This window comes from Hyla sarda, chromosome 4, assembly GCF_029499605.1.
Source record: "Hyla sarda isolate aHylSar1 chromosome 4, aHylSar1.hap1, whole genome shotgun sequence".
NCBI lineage: Eukaryota > Metazoa > Chordata > Amphibia > Anura > Hylidae > Hyla > Hyla sarda.
In genome coordinates, this window is record NC_079192.1 from 355582443 (window position 1) to 355597555 (window position 15113).

Genomic DNA, 15113 nt, shown 5'->3' on the forward strand with positions numbered 1-15113 from the left:
ATATAGTACTCCACTTGTGTGGCACGAAATGTGTTCTTTAATAATCCATTTAAAGTCAGTGGTGCATGATGAAATTTGTATCGTTTTTTTAGGGCCCTTCACCTTCACACAATTAGGGAATATTCCACATCTAAAAAAAACTTTTGTGTTTAGCCACGTCTCAGACATATTATGAGTTTTTATGGGTGGTTTTATACTTGGTGCAATCGTTAACCCCAAATTGGGGGCGTTTTTATATACAATAGGGGCTCGGTCTGGCAGCAATCCTCCTATGTCTTTATCTTGTTTAACCATATACCAGTGCTTATTGATGATTTGTTCAATTTTTTTTAGTATTCATAATTATAAGGTAGAATTAATTTAATTGAATGTTCTGTGGATATAGTGTCATTATCTTTTGGTGTGAAAAATGTGGTCCTATCTAGGAGTTTAACATGATTAAGGGACTGGGTTAAAAGTGTGCCTGGATAATTTTTATCTTTGAAAAGAGAGATCATATCTTCTGCTTCTTCCAGAAAAGTGTTGTTGGATGTACAGTTACGTTTTAAACGACGAAACTGTCCTTTAGGACAGTAAGCCAACTAGATAGATGGCAACTTGTATAATCGATATAACTGTTTTTCGTAGTAGGTTTTTTATAGGTATTGCAATTTAGTCTAGTTTTATCCGGACTCACTTTAATCTCCAAGTCAAGAAAAGTGAGATTGTGTGCTAATGTGTGAAGTAAAATTGAGAAAGTGACTATTAGTGTTTAAATTGTCAATAAATGATTCTAAATCTGTGATAGACCCATCCCAAATTAAAACAATATCATCGATATAACGCCTCCATGGAGGAGCTGGACCCACTCTATCTTTGCTCTGCGTGACAAGCCATCCTTTAACCTTTCTGTGTATTAATTGCTTTCAGTGACTGTATATCTATATTTGTATTATTTTATTTATTCACTTATTTTCATTTTTATATCTATATTATATTTTTTTATTTTTTATATATTTCTTTTACTTTATTTCTATTTTGTATTTTTTACTTTTTAATTTTAATTTTATTTTCATTTATTTTTCTTTACTTTTATTAATATTTTTATTTTTATTATTATTTCTATATCTCATTATTTTTGTACTATTCTCTTTTTACTCTATCTGTACATCCTAATCATCTTACTGTGTGTTATATTTACCATTTCAATGTTTATAATATATATAATACTATACTTAAATAAGAACGCACATATACTGATTCTAAATGTGAACATTGTTCTATCAAGATGAAACAACTCTATGTTTCCCGTTCCATTCCGCTATTTGCGGAAGATCTAAACAGAAACACACCTGTTACAATTAGACAGGTAACATGTATAAAAGGACTTTGAGCTTCACTGTTAAAGATATCTCTACTGAGGAAAGGGTCATATATAAAGTACCCTGAAACGCGTCTAGAGAAAGAAATATTTACCGCATGACCACCGCAATCCACAAACCGCTATCACTTACCTCCGATACAACTTTATCATCTGCTGTTTCCACACCTGGCTGCATTCCATCTGCCATTCCACCAGACGCCGAGAGATCCTCCACGAGGCCTTCCTTCCTTTGTTTCCGGAGTAAGATCCATCTATCTCCGAGTGTACCTCCATCCCCGGAGACACTCCGTGACTTCTCCTCCGTGCCAGCACTGGACACAGCCTCCACGACATCTGTCTTCGAGCCTGCATCCATCTCCGGAATTATTCCGTGACCGGTGATTTCTCTTTGGCCTGTGGCATCCGGGCCCGTCACCGTAAGCGCATACTAGCGCTGGACACCGCCTCTACAACACCTATATCTCGGACGTCCAGCCAAAAACCACCTTTAGAAGTTGGTAATTATATCATTTTGCAAACTGTTCTAAACCACATGAGAACGGAGTGTACCTTATAAAAGTATATTATGTCGGTTTGCACAATATTGGGATAGCGGTAGAATACAATTTACATGCCATTTTTTAAACATTTTTTTTATATATTTTTTGTATTTCAATACCATACCTCCCCACAAGGGCCCTGTGGTAGGAGGCATTTATGTATTAGATTTGCATTATTTATTTTATGTCTCATTTGTAATATTTTATATTAAATTTGTACATCATTTAAAGTGAAGCACAGTCCGACTTTATTTTTCTGTAATTTCATCATCATGTACCATTTTATGGTATTAGTCTAGAGGCATTTGGTACCCCCTTTTTTATCCAGATATGTATATTACTTATAATTAAAAAAAAAATTCATCCTACCACAGTGCTCTCTGCTGACACCTGTCTGTCTCAGGAACTGTCCAGAGTAGGAGCAAATCTCCATAGAAAACCTATCCTGCTCTGGACAGTTCCTGAGACAGAGAGGTGTCAGCAGTGAGCACTGATGTCAGACAGGAAAGAACGACTCAACTTCAGCAGCTGATAAGTACTGGTAGGATTAAGATTTTTAATAGAAGTAATTTACAAAATCTGTTTAACTTTCTGGAGCCAGTTGATATAAAAAATATTTGTTTTCACCGGAATAACCCTTTAATGCTTTAGCATACAAAGACCTTTTGCACAGTTGTATGCTTCCAGCTTTTTGAATGGTTAAGTTCAGCCCTTTTCCATTCCAGGATGATTGTGCCCCAGTGTACAAAAAGAAAGGTCCACAACTGCATGGTTTGAGAAGATTGGTGTGGAAGAACAGGAATGTCCCATATAATGTCCTGACCTCAACCCCATTCAACGCTTTTGGGAGATTGCAAGCCAGGCCCTGTCATCCAACATCTTTCTGCTCACAAGCCATGGAGCACCAAGCTCTTATCGATGCCACATTCCTTACCTATAATTCATACTAATTTCCTGTTTCTTCCATGCTGTATAATCAGATTGCCCTGAGAAAACCTGCCCCAAAAGTATCTTGCAACCACTGCACTCCATTAATATAATATGCCCATAAACATCTCCTCCAGATGCATCCTTCTAATAGTAATCACATTACTAATCTTTATCATACCTGAGAAACATTAAGGATCTGCAAAGGAAAGTTCTCCATGTTAGTGATGTTGCGGTCCTCACAGTTAACTTTCAGAGGCTTACTGCTATCTGTGGTGTTTGAGTCATCTGTCTTGGCTTGATCTGAACCTGCAGTACCAGCATCCATATTCTGGATTTTTTTTCGCACTTGATTGCCGGAATTACTATGCGTGCTGTCACTGGAGATACAATCGGCACTACCAGTTGCACTGTCACATGCTGGATCCCCTCCAACTCTGTTCTTCATGTCCTGTAGCATGGAGAGCAGCACAGATGGGTCGGGCTGGATATCACAACTTTGCATGGCATCTGCAATCTCAGCAGTCTTGTACTGGACACTACTTGTAACTGGGGTAGGTATGGTGTTATGAAGAATTTCTGCCTGACCTTCTGGATAAACATCTGCATTTTCAATACCTATGGAATTGCATCAAAAACAAAAGGTCTGTAAATGAGGATATTCTGCTCAAAACACATTTATGGTTCAGTCATTTATTTTCGAAAAGTCATATAACTTAATGCAGGTCTCTAATACTTTAGTCTTTTTTTTTTTTTTTTTAAATGACACGCTTTTTAAATTTACTTCTTAAAAGGGGTACTCTACAAATCTGTTTAACTTTCTGTCACTAGTTGATAAAAAAAAAAAAAGTTTTCCAGTAAATTATTCCCGCTCCATCTCCAAAAAGAGACCCAGTGTAATTTAAATCTATAAAAAAAACAGTGTAATGTAAATCTATAAAAAAAACAGTAGGAAAGGAGGCAGAAAACATGATTTTTTTTAGCGCAGGTTTGCTGTTTTATTAAGGAGACACAGTTTCCTAAATTCTTAAGTAAACAGGTTTATTTCTTGCCCGGAAGGCAGGGCCGGATTAATTTAGGGGCGGATGGAGCTGCCGCTCCAGGCCCCTACATGAAAATAGGCCCAGCGTCCTGCACAGGCGGCCCGGTGCCCACGATAAATATGATAACAGAAAAAGAGAGCCGGCCCTGCACTGTCCCAGGCCGGCCCTGCTTCTTACTTACGGCACTGGGTCACTGCAGGCCGCTGCAGCACTTTTTTCTTTTTCTTTTTTAAATAGTTAGCCTCCGGCCCTTTAAGATGAGTGAAGGGGCCGTGGCCGCAATGCATCGCTGGGAAGAGAGCAGAGGGACGCTCCTCCCCCCACACTGTGCAGGCTGCAGCCCTATTGGAGCAGGCAGGTGCTTTGCTTCCTGCTCCATTGCTGACTACAGCACCCGCCCGCGCCGAAGGGGAACAGGAAGACTTCCCCTGCCCACCGCTGTGGCCCCCCATACAAAAGGTAATTTTCTGGGAGGAAAAGGTTGAGGGGAAAATTGCTGTTTGGGAGGTCAGTGGGAGTTAAATGGGCAATTTCTTAATGTTTCCTGACCAGGGTGCCTCCAGCAGTTTTAAAACTACAACTCCCAGCATGCCTTTGGCTGTCCAGACATGCTGGGAGTTGTAGTTTTGCAACACTTTATCTATCTAATCTCATATCTAGCTATCTTATATCTATCTATCTCATATCTATCTATCTATCTATCTCATATCTATCTATCTATCTCATATCTATCTCATATCTATCTGTCTCATATCTATCTATCCATCTATCTATCTATCTCATATCTATCCATCTATCTATCTATCTCATATCTATCCATCTATCTATCTATCTCATATCTATCCATCTGTCTCATATCCATCTGTCTCATATCCATCTGTCTCATATCTATCTGTCTCATATCTATCTGTCTCATATCTATCTGTCTCATATCTATCTGTCTCATATCTATCTGTCTCATATCTATCTGTCTCATATCTATCTGTCTCATATCTATCTGTCTCATATCTATCTGTCTCATATCTATCTGTCTCATATCTATCTGTCTCATATCTATCTGTCTCATATCTATCTATCTATCTCATATCTATCACATATCTATCTATCTCATATCTATCTGTCTCATATCTATCTGTCTCATATCTATCTGTCTCATATCTATCTATCTATCTCATGTCTATATATCTCATATCTATCTATCTCATATATCTGTCTCATATATATCTGTCTCATATATATCTGTCTCATATCTATCTGTCTCATATCTAACAGTTAGATATGAGACAGTTAGATATGAGACAGTTAGATATGAGACAGATATATATGAGACAGTCTCATATCTATCTCATATCTATCTATCTCTCTCATATCTATCTATCTATCTCATATCTATCTATCTATCTCATATCTATCTATCTCATATCTATCTATCACATATCTATCTATCACATATCTATCTATCACATATCTATCTATCACATATCTATCTATCACATATCTATCTATCACATATCTATCACATATCTATCACATATCTATCTCATATATATCTGTCTCATATCTATCTATCCATCTCATATCTATATCTATCTATCTCATATCTATATCTATATCTATCTCATATCTATCTATCTCATATCTATCTCCTATCTATTTATCTACATCATATCTATCTATCTCATATCTATCTATCTATCTCTCATATCTATCACATATCTATCTATCTCATATCTATCCATCTATCTATCTCATATCTATCTGTCTCATATCTATCTATCTCATATCTATCTATCTATCTATCTCATATCTATCTATCTATCTATCACATATCTATCTATCTATCTATCACATATCTATCTATCACATATCTATCTATCACATATCTATCTATCACATATCTATCTATCTCTCATATGTATCTATCTATCTCATATCTATCTATCATCTATCTATCTATCCATCTCATATCTATCTTATTTCTATCTTATATCTCAGTGTTTCCTGACCATGGTGCCTCCAGCTGTTGCAAAACTATACCTCCCAGCATGCCTTTGGCTGTCCAGACATGCTGGGAGTTGTAGTTTTGCAACACTTTATCTATCTCATATCTAGCTATCTATCTCATATCTAGCTATCTATCTCATATCTAGCTATCTATCTCTCTATCTCCTATCTCTCTATCTCCTATCTCTCTGTCTCCTATCTATCTGTCTCATATCTATCTGTCTCATATCTATCTGTCTCATATCTACCTATCTATCTCATATCTATCTATCTCATGTCTATATATCTCATATCTATCTCTCATATCTATCTCATATCTGTCTCATAGCTAACTGTCTCATATCTATCTATCTCATATCTATCTCATCTATCTATCTATCTATCTCATATCTATCTATATATCTATCTATCTCATATCTATCTATCAATCTCATATCTATCTCTATCTATCTCTCTATCTCTCATATGTATCTATCTCATATCTATCTATCTATCTATCTCATATCTATCTTATTTCTATCTTATATCTCAGTGTTTCCTGACCATGGTGCCTCCAGCTGTTGCAAAACTATACCTCCCAGCATGCCTTTGGCTGTCCAGACATGCTGGGAGTTGTAGTTTTGCAACACTTTATCTAATCTCATATCTAGCTATCTCATATCTATCTATCTCCTATCTGTCTATCTCATATCTATCTATCTATCTCCTGTCTATCTCATATCTATCTATCTACCTATCTAATATCTATCTACCTATCTAATATCTATCTACCTATCTAATATCTATCTACCTATCTCATATCTATCTATCTATCTCTCATATCTGTATCTCATATCTGTCTATCTCATATCTATCTATCTCATATCTATCTATCTCATATCTATCTATCTGTCTAACTCATTTCTATCTCATATCTATCTATCTATCTCATATCTATCTTATTTCTATTTTATATCTCAGTGTTTCCTGACCATGGTGCCTCCAGCTGTTGCAAAACTATAACTCCCAGCATGCGTTTGGCTGTCCAGGCATGCTGAAAGTTATAGTTTAGCAACAGCTGGAGGCACCCAGGTTAGGAAACACTGATCTATTTATGTATCTAATATCTATATTATATCTCAGTGTTTCCAATATACCAGTGTACCCAATATACCAGTGTACCCAGTGCTCCAGTGTATCCAATAAACCAGTGTACCCAGTGATCCAGTGTACCCAATATACCAGTGTACCCAATATACCAGTGTACCCAATATACCAGTGTACCCAATATACCAGTGTACCCAGTGTACCCAATATACCAGTGTACCCAATATACCAGTGTACCCAGTGATCCAGTGCACCCAATATACCAGTGTACCCAGTGATCCAGTGTACCCAATATACCAGTGTACCCAATATACCAGTGTACCCAATATACCAGTGTACCCTATATACCAGTGTACCCTATATACCAGTGTACCCAGTGATCCAGTATACCCAGTATACCAGTGCACCCAATATACCAGTGTACCCAGTGATACAGTATACCAGTGTACCCAGTGATCCAGTGTACCCAATATACCAGTGTACCCAATATACCAGTGTACCCTATATACCAGTGTACCCTATATACCAGTGTACCCTATATACCAGTGTACCCAATATACCAGTGTACCCAATATACCAGTGTACCCAGTGATCCAGTATACCCAATATACCAGTGTACCCAGTGATACAGTGTACCCAGTATAACAGTGTACCCAATATACCAGTGTACCCAGTGATCCAGTGTACCCAATATACCAGTGTACCCAGTGATCCAGTATACCCAATATACCAGTGTACCCAGTGATACAGTGTACCCAGTATAACAGTGTACCCAATATACCAGTGTACCCAGTGATCCAGTGTACCCAATATACCAGTGTACCCAGTGATACAGTGTACCCAGTATACCAGTGTACTCAATATACCAGTGTACCCAGTGATCCAGTGTACCCAATATACCAGTGATCCAGTGTACCCAATATACCAGTGATCCAGTGTACCCAATATACCAGTGTACCCAGTGATCCCAATATACCAGTGTACCCAGTGATACAGTGTACCCAATATACCAGTGTACCCAGTGATCCAGTGTACCCAATATACCAGTGTACCCAGTGATCCAGTGTACCCAATATACCAGTGTACCCATTGATCTAGTTTACCCAATATACCAGTGTACCCAGTGATCCAGTGTACTCAATATACCAGTGTACCCAGTGATAGTGTACCCAATATACCAGTGTACCCAATATACCAGTGTACCCAGTGATACATAGTTACATAGTTAGTACGGTCGAAAAAAGACATATGTCCATCAAGTTCAACCAGGGAATTAAGGGGTAGGGGTGTGGCGCGATATTGGGGAAGGGATGAGATTTTATATTTCTTCATAAGCATTAATGTTATTTTGTTCCAGGAATGTATCTAATCCTGTTTTAAAGCTGTTAATTGTTCCTGCTGTGACCAGTTCCTGAGGTAGACCGTTCCATAAATTCACAGTCCTCACGGTAAAGAAGGCGTGTCGCCCCTTGAGACTAAACTTTCTTCTCCAGACGGAGGGAGTGCCCCCTCGTCCTTTGGGGGGGTTTAACCTGGAACAGTTTTTCTCCATATTTTTTGTATGGCCATTTATATACTTATATACGTTTATCATATCCCCCCTTAAACGTCTCTTCTCAAGACTAAACAATTGTAACTCCTTTAATCGCTCCTCATAGTTAAGATGCCCCATATTAGTTTAGTCGCGCGTCTCTGCACCCTTTCCAACTCCGCAGTGTCCCTTTTATGGACAGGTGCCCAAAACTGAACAGCATATTCCAGGTGAGGCCGTACCAATGCTTTATAAAGGGGGAGTATTATGTCCCTGTCCCTTGAGTCCATGCCTCTTTTTATACATGACAATATCCTGCCGGCTTTGGAAGCAGCAGCCTGACATTGCTTGCTATTCTGTAGTCTGTGATCTACAAGTACACCCAGATCCTTCTCTACCAGTGACTCTGCCAGTTTAATCCCCCCTAAGACATACGATGCATGCAGGTTATTAGTACCCAGATGCATAACTTTACATTTATCCACATTGAACCTCATTTGCCAAGTGGATGCCCAGACACTTAGTCTATCCAAGTCATCCTGTAACTTATGCACATCCTCTATAGACTGTACCGTGCTACAAAGCTTGGTGTCATCTGCAAAGATAGAAACAGAGCTGTTAATACCATCCTCTATATCATTGATAAATAAATTAAACAACAGCGGGCCCAGTACTGAACCTTGGGGTACACCACTAATTACCGGGGACCAATCAGAGTACGAATCATTGACCACCACTCTCTGGGTACGATCCATGAGCCAGTGTTCAATCCAGTTACAAACTAAAGTTTCCAAGCCCAAGGACCTTAGCTTACCTGTCAGACGTCTGTGAGGGACAGTATCAAACGCTTTGGCAAAATCCAGAAACACTATATCCACAGCCATTCCTCTATCAAGGCTTCTACTCACCTCTTCATAAAAGCAAATTAGATTGGTTTGACAACTTCTATCCTTAGTAAACCCATGCTGGCTATCACTTATAATACAATTATCCCCTATGTATTCCTGTATGTAATCCCTTATAAGTCCTTCAAACACCTCATTTGCCAAGTGGATGCCCAGACACTTAGTCTATCCAAGTCATCTTGTAACTTATGCACATCCTCTATAGACTGTACTGTGCTACAAAGCTTGGTGTCATCTGCAAAGATAGAAACAGAGCTGTTAATACCATCCTCTATATCATTGATAAATAAATTAAACAACAGCGGTCCCAGTACTGAACCTTGGGGTACACCACTAATAACCGGGGACCAGAGTACGAATCATTGACCACCACTCTCTGGGTACGATCCATGAGACAGTGTTCAATCCAGTTACAAACTAAAATTTCCAAACCCAAAGACCTTAACTTACCTGTCAGACGTCTATGAGGGACAGTATCAAACGCTTTAGCAAAATCCAGAAACACTATATCCACAGCCATTCCTCTGTCAAGGCTTCTACTCACCTCTTCATAAAAGCAAATTAGATTGGTTTGACAACTTCTATCCTTAGTAAACCCATGCTGGCTATCACTTATAATACAATTATCCCCTATGTATTCCTGTATGTAATCCCTTATAAGTCCTTCAAACAATTTACCCACAATGCATGTTAAACTTACCGGTCTATAGTTTCCTGGGGAAGACCTAGAGCCCTTTTTGAAGATTGGCACCACATTCGCCTTGCGCCAGTCCCTTGGCACAATATCAGACACCAGAGAATCTCTAAATATCATGAACAGGGGTACAGATATTACTGAACTTACCTCTCTAAGAACTCTTGGGTGTAGTCCATCCGGTCCTGGGCATTTGCTTACATTTATATCACTTAACTTACCTTGTACCATCTCTACATTAAGCCAGTTCAGTACATTACATGATGTGTTACCAGCACTGACCTGGCCAATGTCAGCTCCTTCTTCCATAGTGTATACAGAACTAAAGAAAGCATTCAGTAGCTCCGCCTTCTCTTGATCGCCTGTGACAACCTCCCCATTATCATTATTAAGGGGTCCTACATGCTCTGTCCTAGGTTTTTTTGCATTTATATATCTAAAAAAATATTTAGGATTAGTTTTGCTTTCTTTGGCCACCTGTCTCTCATTTTGAATTTTTGCTGTTTTTATTACATTTTTACAGATTTTAGTAAGCTCCTTGTACTGTTTAAATGTTATAGCTGACCCATCAGATTTGTATTTTTTGAAGGCTATTTTTTTTGTTGTTTATTGCTCTTTTAACATCATGTGTCAGCCATGTAGGATTTAGTTTTAATCGTTTATATTTGTTCCCCTTTGGTATATATTTAGCTGTATAGTTATTTAGAGTTGATTTAAAGATGTCTCATTTACCTTCTGTATCAGTATTTGACAACACCTCCCCCCAGTCTATGTCCTGTAGTGCAGCCCTCAGCCCAGGGAAATTTGCCTTTTTAAAGTTATATGTTTTTGCCTTCCCCGCCTGTCTTTGTTTTCTACATTTTAAGTCAAAAGTAACTATATTGTGGTCGCTATTACCAAGGTTTTCCCGCACAGTTACATTACCAACCAGCTCTGCGTTGTTGGAAATGATCAGATCCAACAAGGCATCACTTCTTGTTGGGTCCTCCACAAACTGGCCCATAAAATTATCCTGCAATAAATTTAGGAATTGTCGCCCCTTTGTAGTTTTAGCCAACCCCGGACCCCAATCTATATCTGGATAGTTAAAATCTCCCATTATTACCACTGTACCTGCCCGGGCGGCCCTCTCTATTTGTTTATGAAGCCGAACTTCTATGTCTTCAGTGATATTAGGGGGTCTGTAGATTACACCAAATACTATTTTTTCAGTATTTCCCTCCTTTTGTAATTCTACCCACAATGATTCCACATCCTCAGAATCATCACACACTATGGCATCGTTCACACTGACTTTCATACCACTTCTTACATACAGACAGACTCCACCACCTTTTCTGTTCATTCTATCCTTGCAAAACAATTTAAACCCCTGCAGATTGACAGCCCAGTCATGCGAGGAGTCCAGCCATGTCTCAGTGACCCCAACTATATCAATATGTTCCTCCAGTATCAAGGCCTCAAGCTCCCCCATTTTATTTGCTAGGCTTCTGGCATTTGTGAACATACACTTTACATTTCCATCCTTTATGTTATTGGGGTTAATGGGATTCAAGGGTGTAAGTTTTATTTTCCTATGAAGCTTATTTCTATTAACTATTCTAACCCCTCCCTCCGCTCCACCCCCAGGTACATTTATAATTCCCACCTCTCTATCTACACTATCTTTCCCCTCTTTGCTGTAGGTTCCCTCCCCCCAAGTCCCTAGTTTAAACACTCCTCCACCCTTCTAGCCATCTTCTCCCCAAGCAAAGCTGCACCCTCCCCATTGAGGTGCAGCCCGTCCCTATGGTAGAGCCGGTAACCGACAGCGAAGTCAGCCCAGTTCTCCATGAACCCAAACCCTTCCTTCCTACACCAGCTTCTGAGCCACTTGTTTACCTCCCTGATCTCCCGCTGCCTCTCTGGTGCGGCTCGTGGTACTGGTAGTATTTCAGAAAAGACTACCTTGGAGGTCCTTGCCTTAAGCTTGCGGCCTAAGTCCCTGAAATCATTTTTAAGGACACTCCACCTACCTCTTACTTTGTCATTGGTGCCAATATGTACCATGACTGCTGGGTCCTCTCCAGCCCCGCCCAACAACCTGTCAACCCGATCCGCGATGTGCCGAACTCGTGCGCCAGGCAGACAACACACTGTTCGGCGATCCCGGTCTTTGTGACAGATTGCCCTGTCTGTCCCCCTAATAATTGAGTCCCCCACCACTAGTACCTGTCTGGCCTGCCCTGTACTCCTCCCTCCCTCCTTACTGGAGCAGACACCCCCCTGGCGGTCAGAGGCGGTATCCTGCTGCAGTTCTGCTAGCTCTGTAATGGCATCCCCCTCATCTGCCAAGCGGGCAAACTTGTTGGGGTGTGCCAGTTCAGGACTAGCCTCCCTGACACTTTTTCCCCTACCCCTCTTTCTAACTGTAACCCAGCTAACTGCCTGACTGTCCTGCAACTCCGTCCCACTGTCCTCCCCCACCTCTATTCCCGAGAGTGCCTGCTCAGTGAGCAGGAGACTCCTCTCCATGTTGTTAATGCTTCTCATTGTTGCCAGTCGCCCCTCTAGATGCAGGATCTGGGCTTCCAAACGGACAACTAGCACACATCTCGCACAACAATATGCACCCTCAAACTGTTGTTCAAGGATTGCATACATTGAACAGGATGTACATTGGACTGCATTTTCCAACATGGAGGCCATCTAGTTATGGGGATTTCACAAATGTATAGGAAAAAACAGACAGTCAAAATTACACTTAAAATTTTTTGTAGACCTTGTGGGTTCAAAAATTAAAACTCACAGCGATCTCAACCTCCTGCTTTCAAACTCCAGTTTTTGAAACTCCTCTTTCACGCCCCCTCTTACACAACAACACTCAGAAGAGCAAGCTCTCAATAAGAGTCCCAAGCTAAGATTTATACACCTGTGCCCAATCTACTCCTCCTCCCCCTAGAGGTGGAACAGAGAAAAAAAAAAAAAAATGAAAAAGGGTGTTTAAACTCTAACAGTTATCCCACTATGTGCAAAAGAGAAAAACTTACCCAAAATATGAATGTGGGCTATAGGCAGTCGCACCCACTCCACAGATTCACTCGGCACAACAGATAATCACAGTTTTTGAAACTCCTCTTTCACGCCCCCTCTTACACAGCAACACTCAGAAAGAGCAAGCTGATACAGTGTACCCAATATACCAGTGCACCCAATATACCAGTGTACCCAGTGATCCAGTGTACCCAGTATACCAGTGTACCCCATATACCAGTGTACCGAGTGATACAGTGAACTCTCCCCAGGGCATCGCCTGCTCCTCTGCCCCACATAGTGGATAGTCCTGATGGGTAGGGGCATATACTGTCACTAGGGTCCGGGTATATACCGTCACTGGGGTCCGTGTATATACCGTCACTGGGATCCGGGCATATACTGTCACTGGGATCCGGGTATATACTGTCACTGGGGTCCGGGTATATACTGTCACTGGGATCCGGGTATATACTGTCACTGGGATCCGGGTATATACCGTCACTGGGATCCGGGCATATACCGTCACTAGTGTCCGGGTATATACCGTCACTGGGATCCGGGCATATACCGTCACTGGGGTCCGGGTATATACTATCACTGGGATCCGGGTATATACCGTCACTGGGGTCTGGGTATAAACTGTCACTGGGATCCGGGTATATACTGTCACTGGGGTCCGGGTATATACTGTCACTGGCATCCGGGCATATACCGTCACTGGGGTCCGGGTATATACCGTCACTGGGGTCCGGGTATATACCGTCACTCGGGTCCGGGTATATACCGTCACTGGGGTCCCGGTATATACCGTCACTGGGGTCCCGGTATATATCGTCACTGGGGTCCCGGTATATACCGTCACTGGGGTCCCGGTATATACCGTCACTGGGGTCCCGGTATATACCGTCACTGGGGTCCCGGTATATACCGTCACTGGGGTCCCGGTATATACCGCCACTGGGGTCCCGGTATATACCGTCACTGGTATTATTGTGTGATGTGGAATCACTGTGGGTAGAATTACAAAAGGAGGGAAATACTGAAAAAATAATATTTGGGGTAATCTACAGACCCCCTAATATCACTGAAGAGATAGAAGTTCAGCTTCATAAACAAATAGAGAGGGCCGCCCGGGCAGGTACAGTGGTAATAATGGGAGATTTTAACTATCCAGATATAGATTGGGGTCCGGGGTTGGCTAAAACTACAAAGGGGCGACAATTCCTAAATTTATTGCAGGATAATTTTATGGGCCAGTTTGTGGAGGACCCAACAAGAAGTGATGCCTTGTTGGATCTGATCATTTCCAACAACGCAGAGCTGGTTGGGAATGTAACTGTGCGGGAAAACCTTGGGAATAGCGACCACAATATAGTTACTTTTGACTTAAAATGTAGAAAACAAAGACAGGCGGGGAAGGCAAAAACATATAACTTTAAAAAGGCAAATTTCCCTGTGCTGAGATCTGCACTACAGGACATAGACTGGGGGGAGGTGTTCTCAAATACTGATACAGAAGGTAAATGGGACATCTTTAAATCAACTCTAAATAACTATACAGCTAAATATATACCAAAGGGGAACAAATATAAACGATTAAAACTAAATCCTACATGGCTGACACATGATGTTAAAAGAGCAATAAACAACAAAAAAATAGCCTTCAAAAAATACAAATCTGATGGGTCAGCTATAACATTTAAACAGTACAAGGAGCTTAATAGAATCTGTAAAAATGTAATAAAAACAGCAAAAATTCAAAATGAGAGACAGGTGGCCAAAGAAAGCAAAACTAATCCTAAATATTTTTTTAGACATATAAATGCAAAAAAACCAAGGACAGAGCATGTAGGACCCCTTAATAATGATAATGGGGAGGTTGTCACAGGCGATCAAGAGAAGGCGGAGCTACTGAATGGGTTCTTTAGTTCTGTATACACTATGGAAGAAGGAGCTGACATTGGCCAGGTCAGTGCTGGTAACACATCATGTAATGTACTGAACTG

The 15113-nt window shown here is 40.5% G+C and overlaps 1 protein-coding gene and 1 long non-coding RNA gene across 2 annotated transcripts in view; one reads left to right on the plus strand and one right to left on the minus strand.

Moving 5' to 3' along the window:
- Positions 1-2999, plus strand: part of LOC130267218 (uncharacterized) — an 88948-nt gene extending 85949 nt beyond the window's left edge. The window contains exon 3 of the long non-coding RNA XR_008843101.1: positions 2628-2999. This is a non-coding gene — a long non-coding RNA (uncharacterized LOC130267218). The remainder of the gene's footprint in view (positions 1-2627) is intronic.
- TXNDC15 (thioredoxin domain containing 15) overlaps positions 1-15113 on the minus strand; it is a 144253-nt gene that overhangs the window by 89190 nt on the left and 39950 nt on the right. The window contains exon 2 of the mRNA XM_056516624.1: positions 3011-3447. Coding sequence (XP_056372599.1) covers positions 3011-3447 — 437 coding nt within the window. The remainder of the gene's footprint in view (positions 1-3010; positions 3448-15113) is intronic.